We start from the raw sequence: 15,859 nt of genomic DNA, 5'->3' as shown, positions 1-15,859 counted from the left end.
CGATAATTACTACTTATCCTCGATATATCCCCGATTTTCGCTATCCGATAAGGATTTTGACAGTCCGATAAATCCCCGATAACCGATATTTAAAACATTGGTCACAAGATCTACTTCCAAGGGCGGATTTATGTATCCCCTAGGGGTGCAATTGCACCCCCAAATTTCTTATTATTAAATAAATCTCTTTATTTTCTTTATAAGAAACTTATTTCTTTTTTCTTTCTTTTTTTCTTTTTCTTTCTTTTTTTTTTTGGGTCACAGATTCGTCATAGTCCTTTTCCTTAGATCCAAGAGGTACCCTTCGTCTCCTTTAGCTCATCTTCGTTTAATCTTAACAATTCCAGAAACTTTGGATAGATCGTCATCAACCAGTCCAACATTCAAAAACAAGTGATACAACTGATAGATGAAATCTTCTCTATGAAATTCGATTCCACCAAAATCTCATGACACACGATCACATGCTATGATATTTTAGCACAACATTTTAGCAGATTTAACTCCATCGCAATCTCTATAGAAGGATGATTATATTCCAATAGATGGCAAAGAAAAAAGTATGGCTCTCGTACCAAATCGTATGAAGCAATAAATGCACAAACTTACTGAAGCACTGTGTTATTTCATAAAACTAGGCATGGGAGATATATTTCACACAAATATCAAAGTAACTTATCAAAAATTGCTTGACTACGTTAACACACTTTTAAAAAGACATGCAAGACACGTCAAAACAAGATGAGTTATCCACTGACATGCTATATTCATGTCTCTAGATCTACTTCCAAGGGCGGATTTATGTATTCCCTAGGGGTGCAATTGCACCCCCAAATTTCTTATTATTAGCATGTACATTCTAGTAATATTTACAATGTAGCCCCCACCCCCAAATTTTAAAAATTGCACCCTAAGCTATTTAAAAGCACTAAAGAAACTAGTAAGGACCACGTAAATTAACAATAATAAGGTCATATGAAACCAAACATTAGAAGCCCAAAACAACTGCACTAGAAACCTAAAATTCCAAACCCACGATCGAAAAATAACACAAAAGCCAAATCCAGTACCTTACTCCATCACATTACAAGCAAAATATGATGCAAAAGCTGGTCCCGTCACTAATGTGTACTCACTACCAAGTTTATTCCCATCAAGTACCATTATTCTATAATATTATATTTTTACTTTAGATAAATAGATACTTGGCTCCCCACTATCCACAAAAAAAAAAGATCTGCATCCGCCAATATCTTACTTCCAAAACCAATGAATATCCTCAATAAAGATCAAATTGCAGCCCGATATCAATTCACACCAGATACAATATTCCTGGTAACTCAAGATTTCACATGACAAAGAATTAAGTTTTAAATTACTCTTTATCTTTTTTCAAAACAAAAACTTTGCCTACCTTAGACATCTAGGCGACAATGAAATCTTTCTCGATCTCCCTAGAATAGGAAGTAAATCCAGACAACAAGGGAACATGATAAGGCAAAGGTTTTACATGTAACATATTCCTCTTGACCATTATGGTATACAATTTGGACTCTGGCAATATTTATCATGCAGAGAAACAGATTACAGATAATTATAGACAGATAATGGTAAAGTGTCTAACTGCACAGATGTTTGGTGTCACTCAAACTACTCTAGAAAACAAGCTCGGGTGCAAACATTAAGAATTTCAAAGCAATATCACAGAGTCCAATAACACAACCAATTCATAAGCGGATTAATAGTTGTACGAAAAGGTCAGCAATCAGCAGCTATATTATATCCTTAATGTAACAAGTTGGTTGTTACCTATCAAGTTTCACAACATCCTGAATGCATATGGCTAAAGATTGACAAAATGTACTAAAAAATTCATAGACAAAGGACCAAGGTTTTAAATATCGGATGTCGGGTTCATGTCGCTCGGCCAAAATTCATGTCGGATAGCGGAAATCGGGGATATATCGGGGGACATGAAAAAAATATCGGATTGTCATATCGGATAGGTTGATATAATATCATAAATGGAATCTTCACATACTTGATAATTATATTATCTAAACATATGAAAAAGTACATATGAGAAGGTCTTCATTTTCACAAGCAACCACCAAGTTTTTGCTTTTGCATAGAAAACCAAATAGACACTAGGACAGCTTAACTGCATATGTTTAGACAATTCTTATTAAAGTATAATAATTATCCAGAATATAAAAATTACTAATACAATTCTTTATACACAACTTTATTTATTAATGTAAAGATTTATTAATTGTTCAATTTAAGAATTTATGTTATTATAAAAGTCACTTCATAATTTTACACTCAACGAAAAAGATTACAAAAAAAAAATGTTCACATACAAAGCGCGTGCATTATACTAGTAGGAACAAAAAGAAAATTCTACTGAAATTGAAAATTAAACTCGTAATTGCTATTCTAAACTATTTAACTGCATCGACTAACAATTGCAGGATTTTTATTATATATCTGTCATTTCTCCAAACAAGAAACTAGTAAAACCGAAGTATATGTGCACCTAATACAAATAAATTCATGTGTTCTTATAGCCTTCTATTATAAAGAAAACACATGCAATAACAAGTAATTAAAACCTACAACAAGCACCCATATGGGTAGTGGATGGGAAACAATGTGAAACTTTACATAAATAGAAGGTGAAAGATATTGCAAATCATATGATTTCAACATGTCAATGTGAAACCGATATTTCTGAATTTTGGCCGATATTTGATGGCCGAAATGTCGCCCGATATATCCGCTATTTTCCGACATGTCCCCGACATGACCTCAAAAACGCCATACGCATTAAATTCAACAATTTCGTGGCGGCTAGGCTCCGAATCCGCAATATCGGCCGCCATGTCGGACATGGCGGCCGATATTTAAAACACTGCAAAGGACTGAGGTATCAACAAAGTGAACAAACTAAAACTTAATGTTCCCATAAGAAAACATCCACATGATACACGACAGAAAGAATCTGCAACTAGAAGAATAATTGAATAAGTATGTCCACCTTGCACTCTAACTCTCCTGGCAGATCACAGCACAACAAATGTCGCTTTAAATCAGATGATATAATGTGCTACATCTATAGCCCATTTGTATGATCAGAAAGCTATATCTTCATTTGCATATTAGTGGGGTAAAGATATTTGATATTAAAAGGCACTATAGGCATTTGGCAAAGCCCAACTTGAGTCATGGCACACAATGCCATTGTTTAGACTTGACTCGTAATCAAGTCGAAGTAACAAAAAAGATTAGCAAATTATTCATTTTGTCTCATCAATATTCCAATAATTTGAAAAGATTCTATCGGCTAATTTCCATGCCAACAGATATAAATATTAGCAGGTTTATTGAGAACCAACTTTCTTTACTTATAAAGACATTATGTCTATCAAACAATTATCAGGGTTCTGGTCCTCTCTTGAAAGAAACAATTCAGCACCAGCTATTTATCTAAGGGTGTGTTCGGCAACCCGCTCAAAACTGGGCCAGGATCAGTCCTGACCTAGTTCTTTTCTAAACCAGTTTTGAATTAAACCAGAGGGTGATGGTTCCAAAGAAGAACTGGTTTTAGGGCCTATTTTTGACCTAAACAAAACTAGTTCAGTAGTAGTTCCCGGATCCGGTGAAAAAAATTGGATCACTTCTTACGGATTAGTTGAGAATGATTCCAAGTTTTGACAAACAAAAAATAACCCAAATTTGGGCCAGGTTCAGTCCTGACCCATTTTCAAGGGGTTGCCAAACACGCTCTTAAGTTTAATAGTGGAAAGAAAGAAGGATTTGTTGTGTATAACTTTGCCCTCTAACTCTCAAGATCGCTACATGATGTCTGTTCCTTGCCTATTGCAAACAAAAGAAACATATAACCATGTAAGATCTTTTATAAAGAGGAAATAATGGAATATATGAACTTCGACAAAATTCTTACCATTAGTAGTGCAAATTTTCAATAGCATAGATTTATAATACCAGAACGCTAAATAACATAACTGAATGCAGCGAAAGTTTACTGCGTGTAGAAATTATACCCACAGTTCGACTATAAGAACTCTACTGATTTAAATAAATTCACACTAATCAGATATAAAAAGGTTCAATCAAACAATAGAAACCTGAAGAGATAGAAGTTGTTGGTGGTCCTTGAACAAGAGCAGTAGGAGCTCCATCCAATTTGGTCATGCTTCCAGTTAAAGGGCGACTTAGAGCAGCACGAGCCTCCATAAAATTGTCAGAAAGCAACACAAGGTACTGAGGGTTTTTAACATGATCCACAGTTGGATCCGCAGCTCGAGGGCTACGTTTAGCCTACAATAATAGAATATGTTAAGAATATTAAATAACTTCTGCTACCATGCATACTCTGGGAAAAAAGGACCAAGTAGATGAGTAATGATGGAAAATGAGCAATTGAAAATAGATAAATGTAGAGAATACAAATGATGAATAAAAAAAAGAATCAACCAATAAATATGATTGCCAAAATTAGGAAAAATGCAATCATATATTTCAACAGACAACAACTATACTTCAACATAGGTTTTTCTTTGTTGTTCTAAATTGATCAATAGAATTTAACGAAAAGCTATAAACCACAAAGAATTAGAAGTGAACTGAGAAACAATGGGTCTGATTTAGGCAATTCACTTCCCACCAGGAACCCAAGATGGACACAGCAACACCCACCCAATTGACAGTTCCCAAGTACCAGCACTACAGACGACGTGGACCATCCAAATCTGATCCTACCAGCTCAACTCGAAACTTTACGATATTCCTCACAATTTGGAGTAAATTCTTCGAACTTGAACTATTACTCAACTGGAATAGTAACCTTAATCCCAGTGGCATCACCAAAAACCCACTAGCAAGGGCATAGAACTCAGCTGCTAACTTACCTAGATAGTCCTATTCCCAGCGGTATCACCAAAAACCCACTAGCAAGGGCATAGAACTTAGCTGCTAACTTACCTAGATAATCCTTCTCTAGGTTGCAAAGGGATGAGTATGGGTGCAGGCATTGGGCATGACAAATTTGTGGAAGACAGGATACAAGGACACAGTTATGTGTGTCTGTGTCCACGCAAGCACGCACACGCGCGCGCGCACACATATATATATGAGGAATATGGGTATTCTTAGTGATTCATGTCGGAAGAGGATGAAGATGTCTCCTTCTGGTCGAAAGTTGAAAAAAAGATGTAGATTCTAGAGAAGTGTGTCGATAGGGCCTCAAAACCCTACATTCGAGGTTTAATTTGGTTTGAAGGGAGCTCCGGTAGAAGCACGTTGTTTCTCCAAGGTGATATGAACCCGAAGAAGAGAAAGTAAACTCCAATGAAGAAGCTAAACCCAATGCAGAGAAAGTAAACTCCGATGAATGAAGAAGCTAAACCCAATGCAGAGGAAGTAAACTTCACTGAAGATGCTAAGTCCAGTGGGCGACATGAACTCTTTATATCACAGAAAACACCAACAAGCAAGTTTGATAGGTTTAGGCAAAAGACAAACTCCAATATGAGGAGTTGATGAGAGGGCCAAGGCCAAACTCCAATGAAGGGAGCTGAGCAAGGGCAAAGCTTGCTGAAATTTCGGTTAGGGGGAGAAAACCAAGAGCCAAAAGAATTGAGCCAAAGAGGTGCCTCTTTCATAATCATGAAGCGCCTCTGTTTGTAAGCCGAAAATCCTTCTTGACGCAGGGCTAGGTTTAACGCAAACCTAGGTTTGACGTGTGCCTAACTCTGACATGTGGAAGTATACTTTTGTACCAATGATCAGAGCAGCACACTGCTTTAACGGAAATAGCAGTTCACGTGAGACTACATAGCATTTGTGGCCTCGCGACATCAGTATTGAGGCGCTTTTTGTAGTTCCACATCACCAATTATGGGCACTGTTTACTCTACATTAAATGCATCTAAACTATTACACAACTAACTGCCAGTGGCCATTATATAGTTGACATGATGTGACCCTAGCCTCGAGTGTGACGCGTGGCTAGCTAGGTTCGCATCATGACACGTGGCTAGCTCAACTTTGCGTTGCTCACTAGATCTCAAGGCTGATTCTTAGCTTGCATTGACTCAGGATTTTGCGTGCTCTCTCCTAAGGCATTTGCAGACATATTTTGTCTTTGGTGACTCATTGGTCTTGTCGGATGACCATTCTGCCCTTAGTAGGTCCCATGTGGTGCTTGAGCTATATGATCAATAGTTTGTCTTTTTACCATCTACACTTAGTACCAATGATCAAATTTGGCTCTTAGTATCAAGGGCCAGATTTGGTCCTTGGTAGTGATATGGTCACTTTTCATCCACCCCTCTAATGAGCGCGAGTATTCAAGTGAGGACCATTTTCAAATAGACACCTTTTTAATGTGTGGGGGAGAAGTGGTACCAATGATACTCTCTCTGCATCCTCCCTCCCCTCCTGCCCTCCCCCTTTGTGTGCTTGTGTGTGTGTGTATATATATTAAAAAACCAACAATAAGTTCTTTTATGAGATTCAGATTACTTTGAAGGTTGTCTTTCTATTCCAAATAACTATAAGTACCCATGTGATTTTCTCCAAAAATAAAGACTCGTGTGCTACCATCCCTATCACTCCCCTCCTTATCAAAAAAGAAAAAACCGAAACCCATTCTGATGGTCGAACAATGCCATGCTACAGGTGATGTCATTCTTTACTACAAACAATAAAAAAAACTTAGAAATAGAGTACGAGAGAAAACTTGTTAGATTCCTCTATCCTCAAATCTCAGACATCCCTACCGTGTCCATGCTATTTGGGTACATATCCAAATCTGATACACCGTATGCCTCCCTAGTAGCCTTGTTGGGGCAATATAGGTCTTTCTCTTTCTTCTTAGACTTCGATGCACCAGTGCTAAATATAGGCGTTCCAGCTAGCTCTAGCCTTGTTGAACTCTATCCTAGCTAGTAGAAAATATCTCATCTTCTATGCAGAAGCGAAATGGTAGTGAGCAAGGAGAAATAATAAGTATCCTGTATATTCTCCAATCTAATTTAAAAAACTCCAACCCGGGATAGTAATCCTTGTGCTTCTCTATCCACACATCTGAAGAGTGACAGTGTACAAGGTCCAACAGATCACATCCTTTTTCTTACTCCCAAGTCCCAAACAAGGCGTATGCTCTTGTTCACAGATGTTACACCTAAAGAAAATGAGAGGTCACTTCTATAATTCTATTATTAGTCACACCAGTAACAGAGAAGCAAGAGGGGGAGAGCACTTGCACAGCAACAGTAACAGGCAAAAACAATTGCAAAATCATAATGAGCTAGGATCAGCAGCCTGATCTAACACCCCAGTATGTCGCATAATAGGTACTGTCTTCTAAGCCATCCTTCACCTGGCGAGCTGCCATATTTGGCACCCATTCCAGTGTAGTGACAGATGAATAGATGAATCAAAATAATGTGCAAGACCAAGTAATGATATTTGTCTTCTTCCTCTTTCTTAAAATCAAAATTGATTCACAATTTTTCAGACTAGTTCAAACAACTTGACGAAAAAGAAAAGTCTATCAGATCTTCCATAGACGAGAGCCCATTTAGACTTTTATATTAAAGAATCGATGACCAGGCAATGTAAAACATAAACGAAACATAAAAACTATAGTTCACATCTTTTATACTATATGAATCAAAGAAAGGCCAACAGTTTTGATATATATCTCTCCAAGTTATGCCTAAAGTGCTTCTTGAGGTGCATCAACATACTTTACATTGAATTGTATCTAAAACTTTATAACTAAAGAGATAATCAAGACTGCAAGCAGATATAGAAATTCTAGCAAACTAATCTATAGAAATTCCACTAAACTATCTATGAAAGAAAAAATTTAAAACAAGGTCATAACCTGGTAGCATTAGAAAATCAAAATCTCAAAGAAATAAGAACTTGATAAAGAAAAATATGAAAGGAATAAATAGAAGCAGCACATACATACCGCATTATATATCGATCTCAGTTTCGGTAGCTGTTTAGGAGATATCACAGACAGAGAAACAAAGCACTGCAAAAAACAAAAGGGATAAGGTTGGCAAACGTAACAAGAACTGAGAGACACTGTGCATCTGATACACAAAAGGAAAGGCTAGATATATGAATTACCAGACCAAATGACTTTGCAACTGTCTCAGCATCAGCAAGGCATGTCTCTGTCTGTCCCTCAGCTTTCTCATTGTGCTCAGAACCTGTGATAGGAGGACGATAGACAGGAGTAGGGAGAGGATGAGGGTTGCTTGCAGCAACAAGGATACAGTGCTTTTGCACATCAAGATTTTGATGGTTTTGGTTTCCATTAAGGCTAACGGGAAACATCTGAAAATGCAGACATAAATAACTAAATAAGTGATATTTATATCATGTCTCTTATAAAGACATGCAAAAGCTAACAGAAAATTGTGTCGAAAGCGATGAAATACTCCTGGCAGGGAAAAGAGACAACAGCTTTCAAGGTAGTTTAATTCCAAAGTACTTCTACTCCAAGTGGTCGACTGACTAAAATTAATAGTTTACTGCTAACAAATAAATCACAAACAACATAGCCATACACTAAAACTTGGAAATTATATAATTTACTCAGCCCTCTAAATCCGATGCTAACACGTTATCAGGATATAAATCTAGATATCCTACACAACATTCATTTTAATATCACTTGAACCTTTTCTGATGGACACCGACTCGACCATGGTGCCAAACAAATCAAATTTGGGAAGTACCTACAGGAAGACTGGCCTTTTATGCTCTAAAATTCTCATTGAGTTAAAAAAAGACTTCAGTAAAGAAGAAAATGGTCTAATTAACTGGGCCATCTCTAGATATCATAAATTATACAAACAAATCAAAATCTGGTTGACCTAATCACATGGGAATGCCATTAATCAATCTATTAAGGTTACCATCAGTGCTTCAGCAAGACCTTCGGCAATTACAGCTTCACTGAACCCACCACCACCAAATGGTATTCCTGATAACCAATGCAGAAAAGCATCCATGTCCTTTGTCCAACCACTTCGTTGAACCATGAAAGCTGCAAACAGGGGCTTATTAACTATTGAACTTTTTAATTTGACAACGGGTGTAACTTTCCTAAAAGTTTAGCCTCAAGAATTATAGAAAAAATTCATCTGCAGAACCTACTTTAGGAAGTAAATAACTTCATAGATACACCATACATGTGAATGCCTTCAGTTAAAGATTGCATAAGCTTGAGCATCATAGCACTACAGAAACCACTAGCTTAGGACTGATTTTCATACAAAACTTTTATGTTTATTCTGTAAAAGCAAATAAAAATCACATCCGGCTATGAAGTATGACTCTAAAATTTAAAAAAAAAACTCAAAAAAAAGAATTGACAGTTTTTTCTGACCTGACTTTGAACATTTATTAATCGGTGCCAAGGTTTTATATAAGACAATAGTAAACAACTACAACAGATCCATGTCAGTTGGCAGCTATGTTACCTGGGTACTTCTAATAGGGAGTTGTACCCATACCCGACACGTGTCGTACCCGTACCTGTACCCGGCACTTCTTGGACACTCCTTAACCGACACTTCTTGGACACTCCTTAAATATATGTATATATGTATTCAGGCATGTACCCAATTATGCAATGCATGTTAAATTTAAACAACTCGTTACACACTGCTTGGATATATATCCTACACTTCACATCCATTTGTGTAACTTGTTGGATAATGGTCGAGTTCGTTTCATCCTTAAGAGCTACTATTTAAAAGGATCATGTATATATAGCTCAAAACTATGATTATATCTCATGAGTTTCAACCATGTCTCCATACCCTACCTTTTACAAATTTGCCATGTCCCGTAAGTCCGTAACCATACTAGTACCCGCACCCATACCCATGCAACTCAGGTTGGCACATATCAAATGCCTACCACTTATCCTTCTGTAGTATTCTGCAACCAATAAGCAACCTTCCGGTTACCCTAAGAACCACTAAAGGATCCAAAAAAAAGACACCATATAACAAGTTCAGTGTGAAAAATCAAACCATATTTGAGGCATAAAACAAGCTAAAAACACAAGGAAAATCATGCTCCTGGTTGCTTTACAATGCAAATCAGATGGAAGAAGGGAAATATATATCAGCGATAAAAAAAATGAAGTTAGGTCCACATCATACTTGCATAAAAAGGAGTTAAATGATATAGAAACTTCAGGTCTAACAAAATGCATTAAAATAATACAAGAGAGAGAAGAGAAGAGAAGAGGGGGAGAGAGCAAGAAGGAGAGAGGGAGAGGGGGTGGGAGAGAGGGAGGGGAACTTGAACCACGAAGACAAATGGCAAAAAAATAGGTGAAGACTAATCACCATGCATGCAATAGTATCAATGTGCTTAAGTAGTATAACGAAGTGAATCTTGTTTGCCTCTAATTCAATATGCAATAAAACAGGAAATTTGGGGAAAACATGCAACTTTAAGTGTTTCAAAATAATATATTTGAAGTTTTGCTAGCCAAATAGTTGCTTATTTCCTGGACTAAAGGTAAAAAAGTAAGGATGTTCTAAGTTTACTCAAGCCAATAATCAAAATTTGTCTTAGTTTAACGATCTATTATTTCAGATAAATGGACTGATAAATTGAAGCTAACAGCTTGAGAATGCAATTAGCCAAAAAGAGAACAGAATTGTTATCTTATACCATGGAATATACAGGCCTCAAGAACGTAACGTTAAACTAGATATGTGAACTTCATGAAGGAATATTTTCATAAGCACTGAATAAAACCTGAAAACATATGCTAGTGCATCTTTTCATTTAGCATGTAGTGTGATCACCCAGCTGATGAAAGTATTTTATGTGTATTAAGAATTCTGGCTATAATATTAATACATAAAAATTTATAGTGATTACCGTAAGGAAAATGTCTAAAATATAGGTAACATTTATATGCACAGCATACATAATGGTTACCAGTGCACATTGCTGTTAACACGTGAAAGTCGATAATAACAGTGTAGAGAACATCATTGCTATTTTGTCAATTGCAGTCATTGTTGTCTACTATACACATTCTATATAATTTCTGCCAATATGGATGAATTAATGTAACTCAGCACATCGAACACAGGCTTTCTCGCATGTTCCTGAACTCATAATACAATCATGTTGCAGGACTACACCAAGGTCAGAAAGCTAATTGCATAACAAATAAGGCAACTGCTATTGGGTCTTATAGCTCCTTCCAAGAAAAACAGTCCAAAAGTTGCATAAAAGTGAAAAACTTTAACATTGATGCATTTACATTTGCAGAAACATGGTAGCAACTTAATTAACCATTAAAAGTGAAGGTATTCAGTAGTCAGCAATGCTAGACATAGTTAAGGCAATTCAGAATTTTCATCAAACCTCTCGTATTGGAAAATGTATATTATATCTAATTCCATTAAAGTTCAATTTGTGATACATGAACTGTTCACTTAAAATTTTCCTCAAACCATAGCGTCTACATTGCATGTTACTCTTGTCATGTTTAAATTTTCGCCATCTACACAAGATATTACTCCCAATGCATATTGTCATAACTTTTAAAACAAGAACATTGAGTTTTTCCAAGTCCTTGAAATGCATGACTACTCATGTCTGATTTTTGGCAATCTTCACAAAAGACAAATGTAAAAAGTGTGAGAAGTTTTTATGATGGTGAGGCATTGCCGATGTGAAAGACTAGAAAGGGGGATCAGTCGCCCAAACAGATCTAGGTGGAAGAATACGATAATCGTGTGAAACTGCAAAGGAATATGTTTTGCATGACAAAAAAGAATAAGCATCTATATGGAAATATTATAAATTGATAATCTCCATGTTCTAAAAACTTCTAGGTGACAAGGAGATGCCCAGAACCTAGAGTCGCTAGGCATCTGTGCCTAGCTGAAGCACCCAGCAGACGTTTAAAGGCAATTTAGATGTTACTTATACAAACATATATTGAAGAACATTATAGCATCACATAGGAGATGAAAAAATGAGACATGGTGTTGATACATGCAATTTCATACGTGAAAGAAAAGAGCACTTTATTAGAGGGCGTGTTGACTAAATTTTTTCAGCATACCACTGTAAGGTCCATGTGTATTGAACACAACCAAAGCAAGTTCAGGAGTTTGCCCAGAAAGCTTCTGCACAGTAGGAGAACATTGAAAACAATTAGCTGATTAGCTCTACACTGGGTCAGACAACATGAAAACCAGAAGATAGAAATACATACTATGGCAATATATCATATAAAAAAGAACAAGGTAGCGACAACCATACTAATTACGCAGCGAACTAACTAGGAATGGTGTGGTTGTCCCTACTTTACCACTGAATTGTAAGATGAGCTACAATATTGATACTAAAATCATTCCTGAACAACTTTTATCTGAGTTAATAATTGCATAAGGGTGAATGTGACAATAAAAATTTTCATCGATGAAAACTATGGTGTTAGACAATGATAAACAAGCATGCATTTGGTACACAGAGAACCGCATACTTTGTGTGATCGCTCCTGTATAATAATAATAATTCTTTAAATAAATGGATTTTCGGTTTTTTCCCCTCTATTCAGTGGGAGCTTCAACTTGTTTGATGCTCAGGTTCGAACAGTATATTCCAAAGGTTTAATCAGTATACAGTCCAAATTGGATGCGAACAACATAAAAATTTAAGCATGACTTTGAGAAACACCAAAAGCTTAGAAAAAATTGAAGATCTGGAAAAAGAAGACAAGAAAAAGCTACAAGATTTTGACTTCATATTTGACATGGATATTCTGATGAATAAAAGAATCATAAGGCAAGACTTGAGCACTATTCACACACTATGGTATAGTCTATTATTTGACTTTGAACTGCTTCTTTCATTTCATCAACCTAAAAGCAGAAATTAAAATTCGAGCAAATACAATGCTTTGCCCTAAATGTAACACCAGTTCTCTGTGGAAGTCCAGGACAAGCAGATTCAGGTTACCGTAACCATGCAAGACTGTGATATTGACTTGAAAGTGGTCCACAGAATGAAGAAAGCAAGTAAAATGCAGAGAACTCAATTCATGTTAAAGGTACAAACTACTAGACAAAGTCACAAAGCGATGGAATAGGAAAGACACATCACATGCACTTAAATTGTTCAGGGTTTAAATTTCCCCTCATTAAATTGCACACTTACAAAGACAATGCAGTTCCATAAGCCAAAGTTCCAACCTATTTTTCCTCTAGGGTACAACAACAACAAAGCATCTATCAAAACATTCTGAGGTCAGCTAGGTGAATCCTATTCTTCATTTCTTCCACTTAACTTCATTGAAGACCTATTTGCCTATATCCATCTGATAGATTCATACATATTCAAAAATATTCCCCAAACAGTTATTTTAAAAAAAAAACTGACAGTGACTAAAACATTCCAAAAGAAGACAGCCTTACCAATTTCTTAAAGGCAGCATAAAATATTGGCACCAGTGATATATTTCTTCATAACTTCAGAGTTTGTTTAGTTGGTACAGTACTCTTTCTCTTGTCAAAAAACACTAATGCAATCTAGACATATTTACTAGAAAAGTAATAGTGGTCTAATATATTCTCAAAAGAAGTATTGTTCTGGTTGTACTTGGACTGCATAATGCTAGGTAAGATATTGGACAAAAGAAACTCATTATACAAGTAAAAGGCACAAGAATCAGACCCTTGATGATGAAAGGCTATAACAAAATGCAGGATTAACACCATGCATAAAAACATTGAGATAAAATATAGAATACCTGGCCATTTAATTCATTGCCACAAAAACACCTGCATGTTCCACAATGATATTTGATCAATTGAAACAAGAAATATAAATAAATGTGTGTGTATGTGTGTGAAAGGGAAATACAGATATGTCCGAGAGGAAATAAACATATGAGAGATTGATATGTAATATCCTAAGCACAATGATATCGGGTTTGTATTTGTTGTGAAACCCACGATACAATGGTCTCAAAATTTATTTAAGCCAAAAAAATTGCAAACTTGGAAAGATGCAAGTTAAGAAAAAAAATACTTAATTGCCTATATCTTGTATGATTGCATCTCTTAGCTAACAAGAACATTCTTCATATTTCCATCTACAAGCATCTTTAGTCAATTTTGAAAACTCTTCCATAACAAAGCTATAACTATCAGATAATTGCCTCAAAAGAAAATCCTTTCAGAAGAAGACAGTTCCTTATAAATCCCCTGTAAGTGCTATCAGGTTTCATCCTTACAATTATCCGAAATAAGTATATCATACATTAATAATAAACAAACAAGTTTTCCACTGTTCGTCTGTATCTTGGACCTCATTATTTCAAGGTAGACAGAAGATGGGTCATTGATTGCACACGTCTTGAAAGTTGCCAAGTTTACCCGCTATTTCGAACCCACAACCAAAAGATAACGAATTGAGAGCAAAAACGTCATTCACGTCTCTTCAAGAACGCTCCAGCTGAACTCACAATTGCAATTTTCTAGATTTACACTGAAATCCATCACAACGCCCATTAAAAATACACCTTTTCCCAAAAAAATACCAAATTGAGAGCAAAGAGAGCACTGATTATTAATTTAACCTAAAACCCATTTCTAAAACCTCATCATTTAGATGCCAAATTGATCATTCCATCACAAGAGAAAAGGAAAATAAAAGAAAAAAAGAGCCAAAGATTGAGACAGAGAGAGATCGAGGAACCTGATGATCTTGTCGAGGTAGTCGGTGACTATGGTAGGCCAGTAAGGACCTAGGGCTGCGGTCCCCTCGACCGCCACGATCAATTGCTTCTCCGCCATTGAAGAATTATTAAGACCGAGGAGATGAAGCATTTGAGTCGACGGGTTAAAACCCCTTTATTATTTTATTCAAGAGAGAGAATATATAGGAAATAATTAGGAGGGTGGAATTTTATTTTAGGATAAATTTTCAAAACCAACCTGTTTAGGGGCTGTTTGGTTCGTTTCCTTGATATAGAGAAATGCAATTACATGTAAAGAAACACAAATTTTGAGTTTTCCAAACTTTTTCAAAAAATAGATTGTTTTGCTTTGGTTCGCACATAAAAAATAGTGAGAAACCAATATATTTATTTTTCTTGTGTTTGGTTCGCATAGAAAAAAAAGGAAAACTTTTGTAAACAAAGCAGAGAAGGAAAAAAAATCTGACGTGGCAGAGTTTTCATCAATTTTACTTTGTTGGGGAAGGAAATCGGAGAGGGAAAAAAATCTTAGTTGGCGGCGATTTCAGCAGAGTTTTCCCTCTTCTATTCGAGCGAACCAAAGCGGCACAAAGAAATGGACGGAAACAAAAAAGCTGACGTGGAGGGCTAAAAATCTGACGTGGATGAGTTTTCTAAGTTTTCCACCCCATATAATAGCGAACCAAACAGCCCCTTAGAAACTTAATTGCAAAAATCGACATATTTCCAAGTTAATTATCAAAAGGGAAAAATGCTTCCAGCCCCCAAAACGAATGAAAACAAGTTTCCCACCCCAAGACTTTTTCAACGGGTGCTTTACCCCCAAAAGTAAATTTTTTGTTCTCTGAGCCCCCAAAACACAAAGCCCAATGAATTTCACACAGGGAAAGACTATAATACCCATTCTCTCTCTCTCTAACCCTGCAATCCCTCTGCTCTCCCTCCTCCCTCCCCCACCTCTCCACCCGCCGCCACCACCCTCCTCCTGCCATCCTCGCCTTCTCTGCCGCCGTCGCTGCGGCCACTACGGACATCCATAGCATCCTCAACACAGAGAAAACC

General features: G+C 36.4%; 1 protein-coding gene across 1 annotated transcript in view; it reads right to left on the bottom strand.

The window, feature by feature from the left end:
* LOC109842755 (mediator of RNA polymerase II transcription subunit 25) overlaps positions 1 to 14,962 on the bottom strand; it is a 35,081-nt gene extending 20,119 nt beyond the window's left edge. The window contains 7 exon segments of the mRNA XM_020411634.1: positions 4,152 to 4,344; positions 8,009 to 8,074; positions 8,173 to 8,382; positions 8,967 to 9,097; positions 12,158 to 12,221; positions 13,847 to 13,877; positions 14,797 to 14,962. Of these exon segments, the coding sequence (XP_020267223.1) occupies positions 4,152 to 4,344; positions 8,009 to 8,074; positions 8,173 to 8,382; positions 8,967 to 9,097; positions 12,158 to 12,221; positions 13,847 to 13,877; positions 14,797 to 14,927 (826 nt within the window). The 5' untranslated portion in view covers positions 14,928 to 14,962.

The sequence above is a fragment of the Asparagus officinalis genome, chromosome 5 (genome assembly GCF_001876935.1).
Source record: "Asparagus officinalis chromosome 5, Aspof.V1, whole genome shotgun sequence".
NCBI classification, from domain to species: domain Eukaryota; kingdom Viridiplantae; phylum Streptophyta; class Magnoliopsida; order Asparagales; family Asparagaceae; genus Asparagus; species Asparagus officinalis.
The sequence above is the reverse complement of the archived record's forward strand: the minus strand, read 5'-3'. Positions and strand labels throughout refer to the sequence as shown.